This window comes from Calonectris borealis, chromosome Z (genome assembly GCF_964195595.1).
Source record: "Calonectris borealis chromosome Z, bCalBor7.hap1.2, whole genome shotgun sequence".
NCBI classification, from domain to species: Eukaryota; Metazoa; Chordata; class Aves; order Procellariiformes; family Procellariidae; genus Calonectris; species Calonectris borealis.
Window position 1 is genome coordinate 16,822,834 of NC_134352.1, and position 22,017 is coordinate 16,844,850.

The 22,017-nt window shown below is 38.9% G+C and overlaps 2 protein-coding genes across 21 annotated transcripts in view; both read right to left on the bottom strand.

Moving 5' to 3' along the window:
• The window catches only part of MCCC2 (methylcrotonyl-CoA carboxylase subunit 2), a 38,924-nt gene extending 21,622 nt beyond the window's left edge, over positions 1-17,302 (bottom strand). For 6 of the 10 annotated variants that reach the window (XR_012671034.1, XR_012671035.1, XR_012671036.1 and 3 more), the window contains exons 1-7: positions 17,100-17,300; positions 12,618-12,684; positions 9,518-9,602; positions 9,163-9,264; positions 8,455-8,582; positions 5,790-5,902; positions 1,001-1,114 (exon numbers count right to left, since the gene is read on the bottom strand). Coding sequence is in view for 7 of the 10 variants with exons in the window: in XM_075137788.1 (XP_074993889.1) it covers positions 1,001-1,114; positions 5,790-5,902; positions 8,455-8,582; positions 9,163-9,264; positions 9,518-9,602; positions 12,618-12,684; positions 17,100-17,243 (753 nt within the window). In the remaining 3 variants the exon portion in view is untranslated. Of the gene's footprint in view, positions 1-1,000; positions 1,115-5,789; positions 5,903-8,454; positions 8,583-9,162; positions 9,265-9,517; positions 9,603-12,617; positions 12,685-15,643; positions 15,721-16,568; positions 16,703-17,099 lie in introns of those variants that run through there. The other 4 variants (XM_075137793.1, XM_075137789.1, XM_075137794.1 and 1 more) reach the window with 4 other exon arrangements.
• A 791-nt stretch (positions 17,303-18,093) lies between these two features.
• The window catches only part of BDP1 (BDP1 general transcription factor IIIB subunit), a 59,660-nt gene continuing 55,736 nt past the window's right edge, over positions 18,094-22,017 (bottom strand). For all 11 annotated transcript variants that reach the window (XM_075137980.1, XM_075137979.1, XM_075137968.1 and 8 more), the window contains 2 exons: positions 20,853-21,093; positions 18,094-20,507 (listed from right to left, as the gene is read on the bottom strand). In XM_075137980.1, coding sequence (XP_074994081.1) covers positions 20,379-20,507; positions 20,853-21,093 — 370 coding nt within the window. In that variant the 3' untranslated portion in view covers positions 18,094-20,378. The remainder of the gene's footprint in view (positions 20,508-20,852; positions 21,094-22,017) is intronic.

Sequence of the window (22,017 nt, forward strand, 5' to 3'; positions counted from 1 at the left end):
AAAGACTTTTGAGAGACATTTGATTTGCACTTGGCTTTGTCACAGGAAGCACACCTAAAAGTTCCCAAAAGACTATAGCCAAAACAGAGCCAACGTGCTGCCTCAGACCAGTTTGTTCAATGAGACAAATACTTGACTATTTCAAAAAAGCAAGTTTATGCAATAAGACTTCATTGGTACTAGAACAGTTGTGCTGGGTGCTGCCCTACCTGTTAGCTCTAGCACTAACATAACATTTACTACTGGAAATTCCTTTCTTCTCATAAAGCCCATGTTAAGTAAAATAACCTTTGTTAGCAAAGATTATTACTTGTATCGGTATAAAACTGAGCCTACACTAGAACACACACTGTTTTTAAAAAAATAAACCCCATCAAGCACTCCCTTTCCTGTTGGAGCCAAGCTACTATGATTTTAAAGTTGTCTTAAGCTGCAATATTTTGCACGGTCACAAATTCCACTATGAGTTCCACAATAAAGCAAGTTTTAATTCACAGGAGCTCTTCAGGTCAGTTTCCTTAGAAAAAATTTCCTTACTAAGAAAGTAAGGAAATTATGACAAACTCCATCATAAGTGCATCTCCTTTGTCTGTAAACTTGACATAAAATATAGCAGATCTGTTCTGCTTCTGAAGTTCTCTGATCCTGACTCTGAGATATAATATACATGCTTGTAATTTTTTTTTTTTAATTTCAAGTCAAACCTAGAGACTACATAATGGAATATAGAAAGCATTTTTATCATTTAAAATGTGCACGGCAATCTAAAAGCAGTACTATAAAAACACCTTAACAAAGTCTGATTTATATATACACCTCTAACAGATAGAAAAGATTTAATTTAGGATATAAACATTCAGATATACTTAAAAAATGCAAACTAATCTACAGAATATCTGGAAATATCTCACCAAGAAAGGTCTCAATAGTTTAAGCTGAACAGTTGTCAGCAGCACAATTTTTTTGATGGTTATGTTACTAGAAACTTCTGTATCCTTACCAGTGGTGGCCCTCCCAAGAATATTGTTCCCTGTTTGCCAACAATAATACTTTCATCAGCCATTGCAGGTACGTATGCTCCTCCGGCTGTACAGGATCCCATTACTACTGCTATCTATTGGGAAAACAAAAAACACAAGTTAATGAATTGTCCAACCCTTAAAAATAGCAAATGCACATGCTACTATTATATATTGTACTGATTTTAATACAGGTTCTGGGACAGCACTGCAAGATTATTTTTGCCTGACAGAACAAACTTTTTAGTTATGTTTTAGCTTTTTTTCAGAAAAACAGATAATCTCTCTAGTTTTCAACAGTCTCTTAAACTATGATCTTCAGGCCACCCTGCAGGAAAATTCATACATGAAATACTATGAGCTACGTATGTGAAATGTTTGAAGAGGCGCACATTCTACCATGAAATTTGTTTTTACCGACGAACGGTAAAAGGTTGAAACCTAGAGGTTGCTCCTGGAATTTACGCTTAAGTCAGAGCTTCAGTTGTTGCTTATTGGCATAATTTCACCAACGTTAACATCCTTTGAAGAAAACTCCTCACATCTACTAGTATGTAACTTCAGTCCTTCAATGGATTAACTAATTAACTCTGCTCCTTCAAGGAGTGTTGAGTACCTCATTACAGGCTTTAGCACGAATAATCTCGGCTTCATCCTTATGTCTAATTTTGAGATGAACGTCTACCAAACGAACATTTTATAGCAGCAACATTTTGATGACACTTCTACAAAACTGACTTGACCCCAGACATGATGAATACTGTAGCAGCATATGATCATGAAAGTGAAGCTTCTCACTCAACTTCCCCTTCCGTGGAGCTACTCCAAAGACCCTTTCAAAACAGCTTGTAAAGGAGAAGAAATGGAGTACTTGTATGGAAAAGGCAGACAATAAAAAAGTAATTGCCTAATCTAACGCTTTCTTTCACAACCACAAAAAAACCAAACCACAAAATAATGTTATTTTGTGTTAACTTTGTTTGGAAAACAGCACACAGAAATCAAACTTCCAGATCACATTACCTGTATCTAAAGCAGGAGTAGATGAACTATGTCAACCTGCTATCATCAAATCAAACAGCTTTTTCAGCAAATGGTTTTCAGTATCTTAAAACTATATTCACAGTCACATGATTAATCTGCAATATTTCTGTTGTGCATTTAATAAATACCTCTAGGTAAATACAAAGATAACATAAGCCTCTAGAAATGGGAGAAACTTGGGGAAAAAGTTTATTTTCTTGCCCAGGATTTGTGGTTTTTTCCCTACTCTTAATTTTACCATGCTCATGCTGAAAAATGCGCCTGCATTTAAACTTTAACTCAGGTTTACTTTTTCCAATACATAAATTGGGATACATATATATTGGAAAAACCAAAACCTACTTGTTAAATAGCACAATCTCAAATTTCTAAATAATGTGCTACTTCCTGACTTCATTCATTGAATTACTGCATAGGAAATTACTTAGCACAATAAAAATCAACAGTTCTGAATGCACATACAGTATTTCATACCCACTGATCAGCTCCCCATTGTATCCATGCAGCATATGAGTGTGAGAGAGCTTAGGAAGCGGCTAATGAGAAGCTAATCACTGCTTTCTGATTCACAGCCATACAGACATGAATGCAATTTAAAGCTGCAGTAGGAGTATAATAAATTAGTCACAGGTAAAAGTGGAGGGTGAAATTAAAGGCACCATAGGCAATTGGAAAAAAAAAAAAAGAAAAAAAAAGCACGCACTTTAAGGGCAAAATTGAGAAGGGCTGATGAACTGATGAAACAGACCTTCAGGCAGGCCACAACAAAGAACAGCAGATAGAAAACTAACAACATCCAGACTCTCATCTCAGAAGAATTAACCAGAATGGAAATCAGAGGGAGCACAATTTCCTAACACTATTTCCTAATGAAACACCCCCTTAGACAGGGAAGATGATTCTAGCTGCCATAGTCTGTTAGCACAGAATCAATAGCAGATTTACAAATGTTAATAGAGCCTTTCTGAAATGAAACAAAGGATAGAAACATCTCCTAAACAAAATACACCTGTATTACATTCTTTATATGAAGGAAGCACTTCAATAGAACATTTTTCCAAGTCTTCTATTAATATTTTAAGAGCGTTAAACTTTCATCAGTGTCATACCAAGAAAATTAAAATTTCATCAGTGTCATACCAAACAGAAATGTGTTTTATTAAAAGGCAAATCTTTCCCACACTTAGTTTTTATTGTATAGGAGTACAATGCTACTCTTAATGTAATACTATAGGGTAATCGAAATAAAAACAAATTCAGCTTTTTAAGGAACTTTACAAATACACTAAAGTTGTTTCAAGATGTTCAGGAAAACACCAGCATGACTTTAGGGCCAGGCATTTCTAGAAAAGTCCTGCCTAATGTCAGTAATTTCAGCCTTGCAAACCCGGTTTACATATTGATCTTTGACATAACATCTAAAAATCACTACTTCCATACCACATAATGATTGGAGTCTCTAGTAAAAATACTTCTCCTAAAAAGATAATTCAGCAAAACAGCCCTGTGACTGTCTCCTTTGACACCTGCTGTTCCACAAAAATGCTGGGACCAATTTTATTCACACGTATAAACCTAAAGTACAACCTAGACCTACCAGTGACTCTGGTGGGCTTGGGTGGGCAGGATGGTGGGCTTGTAAACTTTTTTCCTAAATATTTTTGTTCTAACTAAAGAGTGCTTCTCCTCTGGAGACCTAGCTAATCACTACAGTTGCTCCACTTTTATTGTTGGAAAAAAAAAGAACTGCAAAAGTTAAATTACGTCAGACTTTCTAAAGAGATTTAGAGTATCGTTGGAATCTTCAGCCTTTGATTTCTCTGGAGGCAATGGATTTCAGGATTCTTTGGTAGAGGAGAAGATGGTTCCAGATTTGAAGTCTGACTTGCTTCCAAAATGTTCCAAAAAGGTATCAAGGTAACAAATGTAGTTTTCTCAGAAATCATGCAAAGCCAATGTCCGCCATGTAAAGAAGAGTCAGATGACATACTGTATCCTTGATTGGTGCATCTGCTTCACGCTGAAAGGAAGTATTACCTTCTACTTCCTCCTTCTGGACTAGGAGATTCAAACAAGCACAGCTTTTCACAGAGAATAAATAAAAATGGTTCCAGCCCAACCATGCCTCTCAATGACAGATGTTGGTAAGAATGAAGAAAATAAAGTCCTATTTCCACTTTACGTTAATGATGAGTTCAATAGTCAAGTATGTCAAAACAACATAGTGGTGAAATACTTCCATGACAGTACTCAAATTAGCTAAACATTTACTCTGCTTGAGATTCCAACACCTATTTCTAAGCCTAATGTTATAAAACAATTTTTCTTCTCAGGTGGAATATCCTGAAAATTTCTTTCACCTTCTTTCATCCAGCCAATATAAAGTGATAGGCATTGAATTGACAACTACACCTATGAGCAGACTCTTGAACCTAAGATAATGCAGTGAAAACACCAGCTCACCGCTCAGCAGTCAAAAAAATCAAAGATGTTAGGAACTACTGGCAAAGGAATAGAAAAGAGAATAGTGTGTATCATTATGATATTTTAGATATATATCAACCATTAGTTGACATATTGAGTAGTGCAGTCTGGCTCCTTCATCTCAAGAAAGATACAACGAGACCTGGGAAAAGATTTACAGAAGATAAACTAGAACCATCAAAGCTATGGAACACTTCCTGTAGGAAGAACAGCTAAGTAAGCTTGAATCCTTTGGCCTGCAAAGAGGAGTAAGAGGCAGGTACATGAGAGGGCTACACAACCATATGAAGAGGCTCAGAGTTGACTGACTAGACAGCAACTCTGTAGGAACGACCTGGTCCTCTGCTTTCCTGGAGTGTTCCTTTATTTGGAGGAGGTTACCTTCAAAGACCATGCACTCCTCCGCCCTCCCTGGCAGCTTCTCACAGGTCCCTGCTGACAATTCCCTTAACAAGCACGAGACTAGCCTCCTGAAGTTCACAGAGTCTTTATCCTGCTACCTGCCTTCCTCACCTCCACTGGGACCTTACACTCTGCCCTCTGCTTTCACTGCAGCCAAGGCTGCCATCAGCAATCACATCCTCAAACAGTTCTACATTCTTCATGAGTAACAGATCCAGAAGTGCACCTCCCCTAGCACGCCACCTGCGTCACAAAACTGACCCCAATGCACTCCTGAAATACCTGTGACACAAAACCACTTCTAAATCCAGGAACTATGACTAACTGTAATTCTATGCATCATTAATACATTAGAAAATAACCTCACTGTTAGAGCAGTTTTATCATACAGCACATCAGTGTATAAAACGGATATATAAATATACACATACCCCTGTTAGTAGAAAGTATGTCTCATTTACTAGCCATCATCAAAGGGGTCCTCACCTTTACAGCGTTGATGCAGAATAATCAACTGCTCCAAGAGATTTCCTAGTGCTTCCTCACATGGCCCTGCATACCATGTTGTCAAGTCCCTTTTCCTCCCACTCAAAGATAGGAGCAGGCAGGTCATGTCATTAACACTAAGGCCAAGAAAGAAGACAGCTTCTCCAAAACTATAATGACTATTTGTGGACAGTGATTGTGTTTACAGTGCCTCCAATCCCCAGACTGGGCCATGAGGTCAGCACAACACAGTGCTGTCAAAAACAAAGCATGGGTACAAGCCTTGAAACCAGATAAAGGCAGCAAGCATAAAAACTAATTAGTACATTTCATTCTTAAGTAAAAGGAAATTACCTGTGGAATTCCTTGTGAGGACATGACTGCTTGATTATAGAAAATACGACCAAAATGATCTCGATCTGGAAATACTTCTGCTTGCCGAGGTAAATTTGCTCCTCCTGAATCAACTAGAGTGAATGAATATATTAACATGTCTTTGAACAGTGTTATATATGTAAGTTGTTGGTAAACTATCTGCACATTACTTAAAATATACAGTAATTACTATCACTAACACTACAAGTATTTCCATGAATCTAGGTGTACTAGGATAGTCGTCTTGAACAGAAAAGAAAAATAGTAACAACCCCCCCAAAATAACATCCATCCCAATCATTCTAATGGAAAAGAAATTCAGATGTGCTTAGAGATGCAATTGTACCTCCCTATACAAACTTCTAAACTCATTCTACTGCAAAACATTTAAACTAAGAACACTTTCCATGTACAATTATAACTCAATTATTCTATTGCAATTCTGTCAAAAGTGCCAGAAAAGGGCGAGACTAACCACCACTGAGTTCAAGAAGTATAGCATGTGTTACTTTCATACCCTGATTACACAGACCTACCAAAGACCTTATACTAACTTTAGGAACCTTCATTTATTACGTGTCCTTGCCTCCTGATGCGCCCTGCAGCTTACAGGAATCCAACTGCAGCTACTTCTCCACTCCCAAATAATGAAAATACATCATGTCATAAGACTCCAAAGAAGGATAGAAAACTAGAAGGAAATGCACAGGGAGGCCAAGGATCTCTGAGAACTCTGGCTCCTGGTAATTAATTTTTACCCACGAGCAACAGTCGATATGCACGTTCTCATGTTGCATGACTGCAGCCAGTAATGCCCTACATTCAGCTTTACTGTGAAGCAGAGTTTTGATTCTTTCCCCTGCCCTTGCAGAACTGCTCTCCCAAACCAGCATCAACTCCGGCAACTAGACAAACTCCAACCTGGTCAACATACCAGTGTGGTGAAATGGGCCATCCCTGAACACAAAAGAAAATGCCCACATCAGTGACTGACTCAGTGACAAATGGCACCAGGTGTCCACAACAGAGAATTAACACCTAAGCGGCTTCCACTGAGGGAAAAGGCATGAAAATTACATAGTCAGCAAAGGGACTACAAAGCACTCTCCCTTGATTGCCGAACTGAAATGAACTGAAACAAGCCCAGGTACAGAAATTGCAAAGGTAAAATAATTCACCAGGTTTGAGTGATGAGCAGTATATATACAGGGACTATACATCTCAAAGGCGGAATAAAAGAATTAAACTTGTTTCAAAGGCACATCTACGTCCCGCAGTTCCTCATTTCATAAGATTTTAAAACAGTAGAATCACACATAAGTGCTCACTGACAACTCACTAAAAAAATAAATGTTATCTGAATAGATAGAATTTGCTGATAATTCAGACTAAAAAAATGAAACAGTTGTTTTGCAAACAGCAAAGTTAAGTTTCTTCTCTTTTTTATGACTAAGATAAAATTTAGCCCTCCCCTTGTCTCCAAGACTCTTTCCATTGCAGTATGACAATCCCACAAAGTGCCCACCCACACTGTCCCTGTATCCACCCCACCAATACTTTCAAGTTCACATTTCTCCTAATCCTTCTCTCAGTATTCGTTGCATGTTTGGCCTCCCAGCTGGGCAAGAAATTACAAACGCTTATGCTGGCCAGGACCTACATTTATGTTGACTATTTAATACAAGCATTCAGACGGGCAAACCAATTAAAACCTCTCAGCTGCTACGTAAGCTGCTAAGCCAAGCAGAACAAACAAGGACTAACCCACCCTATTTTTTAAATGGAGATAATAGAAGAGTCTTTCTCCTCTCGTGCTGACTTACACAAAGTCCACAGGAATACACACTCTCTTAAATCTCTCAAATTTGGCTGAAATTGGCTCATGGGTTCTAAGGTTATTAGGTTGAGAATTGAGACTGAAAGACAGACATTGGCAGAAAGCTCTTGTATTTGTACAAAACCAGGCTAAGAAAATACTACTTGTAATATACCAAAAACATTTGGGACTCTGATCTTAATCTTTAATAAAAGTACACATAAGTAAAACTTACATGAAGGTTTGGCTAAATACTGATTTAATATACTAAACTCAAAATGCAAAATAATATACAATAAAATTTCTGCTTCAGTAAAATTAATCCCAAAATGTAAAAATCTGTCGATCCAAACTATTATTGACACTTTTGGCACTGAGACTTTTTTATTTCTTTGGTATGTTCTCTCATACAGCTACATGCTCCACCAAAAGGCAAAGTAACTTTTTTTTTTTTAACGGTAATTTGAATTAAGACTGGATGAGACTACAGGATGGATTGCTCAAGCGTGACAGAAGGGAAAGGAATAAGAAAGAAGTGATACAGTGGCATAGTTTTATCTGAGTCTTATGAATCCAGCCCTACAGCGGTACAGAAAATAGTGCTGAGAAGCTACGGGTGCCCTCCGATTAAGATTTGCCACCAATCTGTACAGGTAACACTTACTGATGAAAATACATTTGAATATGTGCATCTAAAATACATACCTGGTTAGTCAAATCTGGGACACATTAGTCTCAACAACATTTATTTAAAGAAGTAATGTTTTATCTAGAGATCCTGAGCTGCCCTTAGCAAAGGACATTTGCTATTTCTGCAATAGGACTTACCCAAATACAGGCAAGGGAGATGATTTTGCATTGCAATTTCTTGAGCACGTAAATGTTTCTTAACAGTGATGGGATAATAGGTACCACCTTTGACAGTTGCATCATTAGCAACAATCAAGCATTCCACCCTAAAAATAAAACAAGTTTATAAGAGAGAAAAATATTTCTAGTAAGTAAGTATGTTTGTTGGTTAAGAACTGCAACATGCAAAGGACCCTCAAAGCCCTGATGCTCCAAAAGAGGCCTCCTCACCTGCGTTCCCTCAAATGCACATTGTAACAGCAGTCTCAGCACTATGATGTCCTGTTTCATAATCCCTTAACTCCCTAAAATAATGCTGCATAGCATCATATTTAATTTCAACAACAGTTTTGGAGGTACTTTTTGTGAGCATAACTAATTCTTAGCCTAGAATACCACACTTTTTTTTGAAAATTGCCTTACTGGTGCACTAATCTCTTTCCTTCATTGGACACCAGAAACTCTATGTGTCTTCTGCTTTAATATGGCATACACTAACTAAAAAAAAAAAAAAAAATCACTCCCTTTAGCTAAGACTGAACAAATCAAGATATCAACTTTATTGGGTTTTTTGGGTGTCAGAAATGAAACACTAAAAATGCTAATAGCCCAATACTGGAAACTAAACAAAATTATACCTTCTTCGTTTTCATATCATCAATAATGTAGATCACTGGTATCTCTCACCCAGATACTCGTCCAATGCCTGTGATAATGCCTCCTGCCGGTACCTCTTCATTACCATACAACTGGTAGCCTGCAAACTGGGAGAACTCCAGGAACGGAGACCTGAATAATAACAAATATAACACAATTTTAAAAAGGAACTGTCCTTATTTGCCATTGAATCTCACTTAAAAGGTTAATTTTTTTAAATGAGATTTTTTTGTAAAAAAAGAGATGAGTATTTCAAAGAACACTTCTGTTAAATTTCAACTGGGTTATCTGCCATGTTTATGGAAACTAAAAAGAAAACAAGCCTGTTGCAGTACTTGCCCACAAAAGAGAACCTGAAGTGTTTTTAAAAAAAGAAAGTACCTACCCAGGATCAATAAGCCTGTCAATTCTCTCTCTGGGTAACAGCTTTCCTCTTGATGTGTGAAGCTTACGAGCTTTTTCTCCACCTCCTGTGATACAATAGTAAATTGTTAGATTTACTATGGACACAGATAGATAAATCACCACTTATATTAAAACTTAGAATGAAAGCACTGATGAGTTCCCAGTTTTTGTAGTACGGACCTTAATAATGAATTTAATAAATAATGGTTTTCACTTCAAACAGATTTAAGGTATTGATAAAAATGCTTGCTTTTCAGAATCTTCTCCATTTTCCCCCTCATTTTTTATAGTTAGTCTTGAGGTAAAGACCTTAATAAACACAGTTGTCTGAAACTTTCCCCTACTGCTTGGCAAAGAACACAACGATTGAAAACACAATCACACAGACAAAACCACAGCAGTAAGAACTACAAAAAATACTATTCCCCAAAATTGGTTCAAAATAGCTACACTGAATCCAATCTTGAAAGACCCAATTCAATCTGGATTCATTTCCTTAAGACCACTCCAAAACTGTAAGCAGAGTTCAGACACACAGCATTTAATATCAAGTTTATCTTTGCTTCATTTCAACCCTTTACTCGAGGTCATCCTAAATCATATCTTTTGCTCTCTAGAGCTTTATGTCATTCAATATTGCAGATTTGTTGACACACCTCAGCCTCTTTATAACAACAGCTTATACAAACATTGTCTATGTAGACAGACCACTGATCCACCTTATCACTCTAAAATTGTCTCCCTCATCCAAAATAAAGAAGGTGCTATTTTGCTAACATTTCTCCTGAGACATCAACATTCCTTTGTCAGCTAAGCATCACTGAAACAGAGCTCTTAAGCCTACCTTTCAAGCCCTTTCTCTTACCTCCTTCCTTGATCACTATGCACATCATTTCCTACCTGTTAGGCATGCCAGGAAGCCCACAATTTATTTCTGATTCAGCCTGTTCATTAGGTCTGTATATCCAGCCTAAGTATAAACCTTGTAAATTCTTTCTGTACAAGTTTCTTAAGATACAACCTCTCCTATCCACCCACAGAACTCATACTCTCATCCAAGTTCTCAACATCCCACATCATAACTACATTTTCTGACCTCCATCTTGCCTTTCTCATTTAAACCCAGAGTGACGCTGCAAAAAGTTTTCCATCTTGTGATTTTTGTCATCTCTGTGCACTGCCCCTCTTCACACACTGATCATAATTGCTCGCCCTCCATGTCCTGTAGCCATTCTATTGAACTTTTCCAAGATCAAGACTTTCGCTGTACCCTATGCTAGCCTCCATTCTGTAGACTGTGAGAAGCAGTGTCGCTGACAATAAAACAAACTTGGAGGCATTTATATTGAAATCCCTTCTTTAATCTCTCCTTTACAGTGATGTCTATAAAAACTTCACTGTAACTGCTGATGTGCTATGATTGCTACCAGTCACAGAGACTAGAAGTATCTCAGTTGCTTCTTATGCTTGTCATCAGAAATCCATCTGTTATAACTTATCATAGCCTGTAAATTCTTTGGGACAGGGACCATCTTCCTGTTCCACAGCTGGGGATTACTCAGTAGAATGGGAAAAGGGTTCACAAAAGCCCTACCCACTGAAGTAACAGATAAAGAAAGAAGCATTCATTACAAAGACAACAAGAGCTCATCCTCTGAAAGACAGCTCTTACAAAGAGAAAGATGTTGCACTTATCCTTCACAAGTATTCAACGTAAGTACCTAATTCTTCTCATATACTTAAATGACAAGCAAAGCAATCTCAATCGATGTCACTCAAAACAGTGTATTAACATCCTGGTAGAGCTCCCTGAGATGGAGAAAAGATGAGGGCCATGTTCCTGTCCTGTTACCATGTAACGGGCAAGAACAGGAAAACGTGCAGCAGTGAAGGCGGCCATGATCCATTAGTTCATGAGCCACACAGGGAATTGCTGAACAGTCTCTACACCCGTAAAAGACAGAGGTAGTCCGTGGGTTTCAGAATCTCCTCAGGAAATCCTGGAGCTGTGTTTCACGGTACACAAGAAAAAACACTAAGCACAAAATCTTAACTGTGCTCTTTCCAAAGCTGTAAAAGAAATTGCATTATATGAGAAACAGCGTATGAAAAGACAAACAGTATCATGATAGACACAAGAAGGGAAGAATTAAAGCTGCATGCTCAACCTCTGGCAGCACAGTTAAGCATTTATAAACCATTTTCATTTTAGCGTCCCCATTAATTATAGTCAACTGTAATTAATTCAGATAGTCTTACAAGTCAAGAAGATGAAACACAGATTTCAACCTTTTAAACTATTACAGATTTGCTTTTGTTTGCCAGCACAACTACGCCTAGGGTCTTTGAAAATCCTCTTTGCATGTGAAGAGACTAACACGTAACTCGAACAGAAGCACATTTGCCAAACCAATTTGTCATAAAAGCAGGCAGCAGTGGATGAGGCAAGGAAGCAGGTGAAGTGGAAAGTGTATCAGTAAATGCCTTTTATTAATAATCTACCTATTTTTTAAAAAATTGCCACTAGAAACATACATTCCATTGATTACTAAGATCTTAACTGATTAAAAATTAACCGACTCTAACTATCCAGTTTTCACTATCTACTTGCTTACTTTTTGCCTCTCTGGCAATGAAATTAGTTTTCCGTTTGACTAAATCAGCCTTGCTTTCATTTATGTCCACTTCCAGTAATTTATGGATTTTCTTGCATTAGCATATTGCCCTGATATTTAACTGGCAAACAAAAAGATGTGTTAAAACACTAGATACTGTGGTAAACAAAGTATGGTATGGACATTTTCCTTAGCCAGCCTGAGTTACTTTAAAAAAACCCTAAATATTGAACCAAGTTAGCTTGGACGTAAACGATTTAAGAATTTCAATTGACAGAAGTCGGTAAATCTAGATTTAAACAGATGAGCTAAAATTTCAGTATCACTACTACAATCCAGCAAATATGCCGTATCTGAATGAACTGATTAATGAATGTACAGCCATAGGGGAAAAAATCCAAAGAACAAAACTGTTTTTTGGACCAAATTAAACAAGTGTTCTAAAATCTAGACTATTATACTTACCTAATCTGATTTTTTCTGCTTGCTCTTGGAGTTCAGTTACCAGTGCTTTCATTCGTTCATAGTTTTCCTAAGTGGGGAACAAACCAGCATTTTAAGTTTAACCGAAAGTGACAGTATTATTTTTTAATAAACAAACACAGAAAGTACAAGATTTATTTATCTTCCATTTTCATTTTATTTATTAAATACTGGTTCTGTATTGTCTTTAAAGTAATAACATTTCTACCTATGTATTGGCTTTCCTCAAGCATCCCAAAGAATTTAATAAACATGCTTCACAAAAACTCTCGAGTGCCTTAGGACTGTAAAAGACTAGTTCCAAATTTAATAAACAAAAACAGAATTAGTCATTACAGAGTTGAAGTACTATTTTTCATGTTTTGTTAATTTTTCATTACAGGTTTGTTTGCTTTTTTAATCTAATTTTGTAAAAAACATCACGAGGATTCAAACTGAGTGCTGCACTGCCTCTTGTACCAAAAGATGAATGACCTAGAATTTGGTAAACACTTTTTACATTCCTGTTGTTTAGGCAGAACGCAAAGATGAAACAAAGCTTTTAAAAAACAAAAAGTCTGGTTTTCCTGCCAATATCCCCGTTAAAAAAAAAACTCTTAATTTTGAATACGAGTGATCCAGTACTGAGCTCACCATTTCTATCAGAATTATCCAAAACTCTGCGTGCTCATCACAGCAGTTTTTTACCATTGCTTAGGAATTAAAGGTATTAGTCAAGCTTAATTTGTTTTTTTTTCAGGCATATTAAGAGCTATATTACCTCTTTGAAAAGTGTAACTGTAATAAAGGGACATAATAACTGCTGCATGAAAAATCATACTGTCTAACTCTCATTCAGAAGATATTAGAGTTTACTTTGACAGAAAAAACAATCTGGTGACTCTATATTCGGACTTGAAAACTCAGAATTAGGGTTTCCTCCAGAAGCAACAAGTGTTGCAGTTTGTTCAGCTCTGTCTTAGACACTGAAAGGTACCAAGATGCAAAGCAGGAAGAAAATAAAAACATGTACACAGGCACCTTGCATTCAAACTGTTTTAACTGCATAGTAAGACTTTCAAAAGAACACATTTCTCCCCCTTTGTAATTGCTACAAATAGATTAAAAATATTCTACTGAAATGTAAAAACACATCAGGTGAAAACAGGTCTTAGCAATTTTATCAGCTCGTATACACAGTTAATATATAAGGTCTGCATTTCAGAGGTCGTCCAGCAAGATCAAGGTGACATACCGAAACACTAAGTCCACCTCTTGTGCCTCTGTTGGTTCTGGGGAAGGATTCCCCATGTTCTAACAAAGTGCCACCTGCGATATGGCTCACAGCCTGCACTTGTACAAACTTTGTACCACGCAATCGCTAGCCAACACCTAACGCATCTCAAGATACCACCCTCAGCTAATGACATCCCTCTGACGTGTGGTGCCACCCTGCAGCCTCCTGACTATTGAGAACACCAGACTTCTGCATCTCCTCCCTCCCTTGTAAGGCTATATAGGTATGTCCACCACATTATTCCTCTTTCAGTCTACTTCTTTTGATACTTTAATTCTCCCTCCCCCTGCCCCACCCACAGCACAGCTCCAGCACCTACCTCTACAACTGTTTTTCTTCCTCCTAACGTGTGAAATCACACTGCAATGACCTACTGGTAGTTTTACCACTGTCACAGAATCCCAAAAGCCAAGAACAAAACAAGCCACGTCTTGTTAATTTGACTCCGATGCTCCTAGGACAGACTATTGGACAGCAGTCCACCACAGCCACACAACCACATGCAGCACTGAAGAAAACAAAACCTGCTTTTAATCCTTTCCAAAAGACTCTGTTTACAAGTTAACTTTTTTCCCCTGTGAAAAATCTGTAGAACAGCCATTGTAATTCCATACTTCTAAAAATCTGCAGTTGTCACAACACCCAATTTTATTGTATGTGTGAGCGTTCAGCTTGTCCAGCTGGCTCATTTTGCAGCATTACACATAATGTATTTTCCCCATTTCTCCTTGTTCAGTCAGCCTGTTTTCCCTAAATACATTCACCTTTTGCACACAGTACTGAGCTTAAAAACTCTCCTTTAACATAGGAAAAAAAAGCAGCTAAAAATGGCAGAGAAAATAAAAAGGGGCACAATAATCACAATCATAGGCTTGTTTATTAGATTCTGAATTAACAACTAAGTTTAGCTACTTTAGCTACTCTACATGAAAAACTGTGAAAGGATTTTTTTAGATCATCTATAAAAAATACTGTACTCAAATGTGAGTTGCTTAAGTTCACTTAATTTCTACCCTTATCTTTCATGCTTTGAACCAGAACACGACATCACTTTACAAAGGAAAAGTAAAGATGCCTTGAAATCTTATTGTAGGTTTTGAATACACAGAGAAAAGGCTCCTCTCGGAACCAAACGTGCTAGTTCTACCATGTATTTATGGGCTTTTCATTAATTAATGACAAAAAGGCTAGTGAAGTGACGCAAGTTCTTTCTGGAAACCGTCCCTTGCACCAGCAAGTTCTGCTGTTAATATGAGGGTTTCTACAAACTTTAAAGCAAAATCAAGAGGCAAAACCTAGACGAATCCTACAGTTATTGCACAAGCTAACTGAATTACTGCTACGCAAGTAAAACGTCTGCAAGAGCTAATCCTTGGAATCTTTACTTAGATTTTCCTTTAATTTTCCAGAATTTAGACTTCCTCATTTTTAAATTACATTTTTACTGTCTGGTTTGAAAGACAGTTTACATTATGAAGGCCAGCTGTCTAGCTGAATTCATAGCCAGAAAGGCAAACATTAGCTAAAGAAGGCAAGACCTTCATCACGTATCATTATGCTTTCTTGTGTTTGCACTGTAACTCCCTCTATTTTATTCCAGATGGTTAAGTGCCTCACAGCAGGGACCTCAGCTCTTCGTGTCTGTAAAGCACGACACGCATTTACAGTATTCTGTAAATTACTTCTACCAAATACTAACACTATTAGCTATTTTACTGCTTGAATGACGTACCAGATGTATTCAAGTAAGCGGGCTGGTCTAGCACAGCTAGGCAAACTTTTCCTGTCTTGACATCCCATTGGAAACTGCTGCCAAAGTACATGAACATTTAAAAAAAAGTAAAAAATGTGTTCTACAAAAGTTACCAAGCCTTGCTTTTCTTTTGAGATCGAAAGGTACACACACACAAACGCATATCCAGTGACAGCTTAGCTGAGTAAACACATTTATTATTACTCTTTTTTTGATATGCAAAATATGAATATACACACATGTATATACACAAGCATACTGAAATTCCACAGAAGTTTCAGTCATGTAACTTCTGTCCCAAAATTTAGTTTCCGCAAAACCAAACACAGAACCAAAGGAAGTACTTCAGTAAGAATACATGTTGTTGCTTCACTTGCTGTTTGATATTTTACTTGGAACAAATTTGAAGACAAATCCATGCCCTCCTACCAGTTCTGATCCACACTCAAAATTATGCTTTTCTCACCCTAACTGTAAACACGATTTTTAGCTTGACTATGATGTTAATAATGCCCCATTAAAAATAAAACCATTTACACCAAATGCCAGTACTGTTCTCTTCGTAAAGTCAACTGGAATCCACCTATCCCCCCTCCTTCTCCTCCTCAAAAGATGATTCTTTCTGCTAGTATCGAGTTTTCTGGAGGCATCCCCGTGACTTTGTAAAACTATTCCACCTGTCTTCAACTCAGGAATCAATTTGCAAACACAAGAATATTCCCGACTTTGAAATCATCAGACACCACCTTCAACTGTCTACAAACTCCCTGTCTCCACTTCATTAGTAGGATATCGACCAGCTCTTCAACACCAAAAATACAGGAAGAGCTGGCGTTCTGATTAAAAGTGTAAAAAAATCCATGAGGCAGATGAGGTACAAACCCACGTTCTTTTTATACGGTACCTTTACAGGCAGCTTGAATGAAATAAACAGAACCTGGCATTTAAGAAATAGGAGAGGGGGAGCAGCACTGTAAAACTTGGCCTGCGTGCAGGGTGACCTCGGGCTGATTCACGGAGTGTCTACCAGACAGCAGTGCATTAAACGGCCACTGTAACGCCAGCTGTTCGATGGCCACTGCTGCACTTTCACTCAAAGCCCACTGCGCACTCGCACCCCGAGCTGCCGCAGCGCCGCTCGCAGGCCGCGCCTCACGAGTGGGGCCTTCCCTCAACAACCGGCAGGCTTGTCATAACTAAGGCGTGGAAGCAGAGGGCGGCGAGCCGCGGGCCGGGGCAGGGTCGACACTGGCCGCGCCCCGGCCCGCTCCCAGCCCGGCCAGCCCCTGGACTCCCGCGGGTCGCCGGGGCTCGGCACCGCTGCCCGCCCCCAGCCCCCGCCGCCCGGGAAGGCGTCCCCCGCCCGCCGGAGCCTCCCCGCCGCGGCCTGCGGCCCACCGGGCGGAGGGAGCCGGGCCCGCCCGGCCCGGCCTACCTGGTAGAGCGCGGAGCCCGCGTCGGGGCGCGAGCCCACCGCCGCCACCGCCTCGCCGCGGTAGGCGCGGGCGGGCGGGGCGGCGGCCGCCGCGTGGCGCAGCAACCGCCAGCGGCCCAGCAGCAGCCGCGGGCCCAGCAGCATGGCGGCCGAGCCGAGCCGAGCCGAGCCGGCCGTGCCCGGCCCGCCGCCGCCACTCCTCCCGCCGCAGCCAATGGGCAGAGCAGGGCCCTGAGGCGGCCCCGGGCGGCGGGGCAGGGCCGGGCCGCGCCGCCGCGTCCTCGCGAGCCGAGGCCGGCTCGCCACGGCCGAGCCCCGGCCGCTGCCCGCCCCGTCCTGCCGCCTGTGGGGCGGCCGTTACTGTGAGAATTGAACTCGATAAAACGGCAAAGCCTTTCCCGTTACGGATGGGCTCAGCGCACCACAGCTGCGTGCTCCGTTCAGTCCCCGTGGCCCTCGGTGCAAGATAATGCTGAAGAAGTCCCTTTGAAAGAATTGCGTTCGTACACTTCACTTCTCAGACGGGATTAGACACTTGTGCAACCCAGACAAGCCCTTGCCATGCTTAGAAATGTGGGGGTTCTGTCATTAACCGCAGAACTGCTGAGATGGTACGGTAACCGTAGCGGAGTTTTTTAAAATATTAACCTCTTTACTTGAGTTGCTTCCTCCTTTCAAAGCTTTGCTGTTTTCCAGCATTCCAGTTTTATCTTGTTTTTAAACAAGGCTGTAGCATTTACAGAGCGATAACACTGGGAAGTCAGATACCAAATAAATTAAGCTCTATTCTAAAACAGAAACAAAACGACACAAAGAACAACAACGCAGCCCCTGTTAAAGTGTGTTGTCTGTTACCACCATACAAGCAGGCCTGTATGCACGCCAGTGCTGCAGCCGGACTTCAGCCATTCATTTAGCCCACACTTTTGTTAACTGACTGTACCTCTGAGCATTCAAAAACTGCAACTGATATTCTAAGAAATGGAAACACAGGTAATATAAAATAATTTATTCACATAATTTACATACAGGGTATGACTACTTTCTTTGAAACAGAAAGCTTTATGCAATGGTAGAGGGTGTCAGACAACTCTAAGCAAAGCAGTCTTATGCCACATCTTTGTAAAAATGCTAAACTAATAGGCACTGAGATTTCACCGATCTTTTTTTACATCCTTCACCATTATAAAACTTTCATACACAAAACAGAACCACAAAGTTGTCTTATCTCTATTCAAATTAAATTTGTTCTTTAAAAAAAATCCTCTAACAAAGTGCATGTGATTTACTGCAGGGGAAAAAAATGTGTAGCCCCAATTAACAAGGTAGATAAGGCACCTTAAATTTTAGTAATGAAATAGTTGTGTTTTTTTTTCCCTTGTAATATGAATGCAAGCTAAAATGTACGCAACTAAATGTAGAACGGTTATCATCTCAGAAAGTACTTAGGGCAATTATTTCATAGCCACTCCCCACAAATCTATTTTTAGGCTCTATCAGTGCAAGTGATTTAAACATGCCACATGTATCAGGAACTAAACACTTGCATACATAAAATAATATCTACAAGATATACAATACATGGAGCTTTATGTATAGATTAATCTATTTCATAATGTTTACAGTAAGACAATATTTAGATAAACATTTCAAGTTAAATGGATTAGGCAGAGCACAAGATACTGTCTGAACAGAAACTTGTTGTTTGGGTGGGGTTTTTTTGGGGGGGGAGGGGAGGGGAGAGAGGGCTTGACAGTATGCTTTCAAGTAAGTTACTTCACACTGGGACTGTTAGCCCCTTTTCCATCACCTCAAAAAGATGGAAAGTGACATTTGATTGACAGAGGCCTGATAACATAGCAATCTGCAGTAACAGTAGCTTTCCTGTGTATTTTTCCTTATTGACAAAATTTTAAAGGCTCCTTCAGAAGCCTTGCAAATAACTTCTGAAAAGGCAAACATTCTCAAACTTTATCAGGTATTTCAAAATTAACTAGATTCTTATATGAAAATATTTGCCAGTAAATGATTATCCAGTCCAAAGCTGAAGATAGGTTTCTTGAGAGCATAGCAATACCATTTAAACATCACTTTCATAATAAATCATTTGTTTTGCAAAAGTATCTGCTGGTATTAAGTAACAGGAGAAAAATTTATACTACTTAAATCTACATACTCATTTTTGTGTAATAAGGAGTTTCAGAATAAATACTGAATCTTCCAGTGACCACCTGACTTTGAGACTGCATGAACCTTGTTAACTCATCAAGACAATCTTCTTGAGGCAAGTAAAAAATTAGACTAAAATCTAAAGCTACACCAGCATTTTATAGCAAGTTACAGTACAAGTAGACAAGCAACATGAGGAAAACCATTCAAATTCAACTGCTCCAAAGTAGCAAATCCTCAAAGCAACCACACTGTATAGTCGTGGTTTAAATCCAATCTCTTTGTGCTACTTTTTGCACAAGGGAGACCAAGGAAGTCAGCAGAGACACAAACGCTTACATGTAAAACCAAGGAAAAGAAATGGTATCTATCCCCTTGTTTTTAAATTTGGAAGGAAATTAGCAGTTGTGCTAATAAACATTAACCTCTTCCTCCCACTCCAATAGGACAGTTGCAAAGACTACAACATTGTGTAGCATCTTTTAGGAAATTGTGTTTTTTGGGTTGTTGTCAATACGTTATTAAGGAGCTAAACCCATTTGGCTTTTAATTTATATAATTAAAAAGTCTTACAAAAATACATCATTTGGAGATACTAATAAAAATACCTGCAGTGCTGAACATACCTATGTATTTACTAAACTACTTCCAGTATTTGCATCCTGATCTACAGAGATTACACTATACATAAAAGGTTCATTCCTCCTTCTAACACACTAACATAACATACTTCACAAAAAGAAGTAAAGAACTTGTATAACCAGTACCACAAGCTTTAGCATTAAAATTCAAAGGGATATTTGTCACAAGATTAAGCATTTTTTCATTGCACTTTTCTGGAAGATAGTCATGCGAAACAAGTGAAACTGTAAGCCAGCAGCTGCTGGTCTGGTCCAATGACATCAATGTAGTGGTTTAGATGTCAACATTTTAAAAGTATCCAGGTCACTTTAGAGGGAATCCATTTCATCTGTATGGAATTTATTAAAAACAGCTTGGCTGACAGTAAGTGTGGCATAGTGAACATCAGAACAAATCAGAACTTTTAAAAAATACTCTCTTCTTGTTGCATTATACTCTCAGATCCCAGGTTTTTATAAAGCCAATTTGCTATTCTGAATCATCCACTTCCATGAAGATGTCACTGAAAAAATACTCAGAGATTCTGGTTGGCTCTTCTTCCTTCTCTTGATCTTTAGCACGAAGGGGTGACTTCTCAGATGGCTCATTACTTGGAACCTAATAGAAAAAGAAAAGGCTGCTCTTAACAGTTTTAATCTGTTTGTGTGTGTGAGTACGTGTGTGTGTGTATATATATATATATGCACTTGAGCTTCCAATTTAGATAGGAATTTTAGACAAAAATTTAGACTGAAAATAGGAAACAAGTAGATACACGTGCAGAGAAAAAACAACTTAGTTTCCTTACAAATTTCCTAGACATGCACAAGTCAGGATTTATTCACTGGAGCAGATCTCTCTCAAAACATGAACACTACATACCCACCTACCCACTCCTGAAATAACTAATTCACTGTTCTTCACATCTCAAAAATGCAAGGGCATTCAAAAGTAAACACATACCACAACTGCAGCAGCAGTAGCTACATTCTCGTACTCCACAGATGATGATGTGCTTGTAGAGGGAAGGGAACAAGATTCCTTATCATCCTTAGTGGGTAGAGTGGGTTTTTTTAGACTTCGCTTTGGAGTCGCAAGCCGAGGTTTTTGGATCTTCCCTCTATTCCCTTTGATATCTTCTGCAGATTCGGAACTACTTTTTTTGCAAATTAAAGATAAAAATCCCAACGGTTTTCGTCCACCCCTGTTCAAAACAAATACAGTCAGGATGTCATAGGATTGCTCCATAAAAGGAAGATGTAAATAGTATTACAGGAGTCCAATTCATTACACAGGAAGCAAACACATGCCTCCGAGATCTATGAAAATTCCAAGAAAAAAACCCCAAAAAGTCATTCTGAGAAGGCTTCTGTATTACTGAATATTCTGGCACAAGAGTTTTTCAAAGAGTTGCAGAGACTCCTGACAATCGTCCAACCCTAAGAACAGAAACCTACTCTTTGCTACTAAACCAGAGCCTGTAACAAGCTACCAGATCTTCAGAAAGAAATTCTGAGAGGAATGGAGACATACTCCTAAAGAACGAACTGAAAAGAGCATCCTTCACATAATAAATGGAAAAAGAGACGTGATTCCCAAGGATGGGGCCACAGCACACTGTCTTAGCACCAGAAAGAAGACCATCTGCTGCAGGGTTTCAGCCTATTAACAGCATCATACCTAGTACCAGTGAACAGTGATGAGGGAGGTACAGAGAGTATCAACTTTCCATGTTGTTCACGTTTACAACTTAGAAGGTAAACTTTAAGGCAGGGATTCTGATGTTAATGCAACATTACCCAATTGCTGTGGATGTCCCAGGTACAAATAACCAGTTTTGGTACTCACACAAGCATAATGAAAGAATAAATGACGGGATCAGAAGAGACCAGTGGAGCACCACAGTCAAAATCAGTGAACGCAAGAGCAATAAACAGCAGGAACTCAAACACTTAAACATTATAGAAACGTGTATTAAAAAATCCCCAGTCAAATGGATAGATAAGAGGAATATCCTCTGAGCTGTCAAGATTGAAACTCCTTTGGGGAAATGACACATCTAGTCCTAAAAATCCAGTGTGCTGAGTACTATACCAGTAGCAAATCTTATTAGCAGAAGGACAAAAAT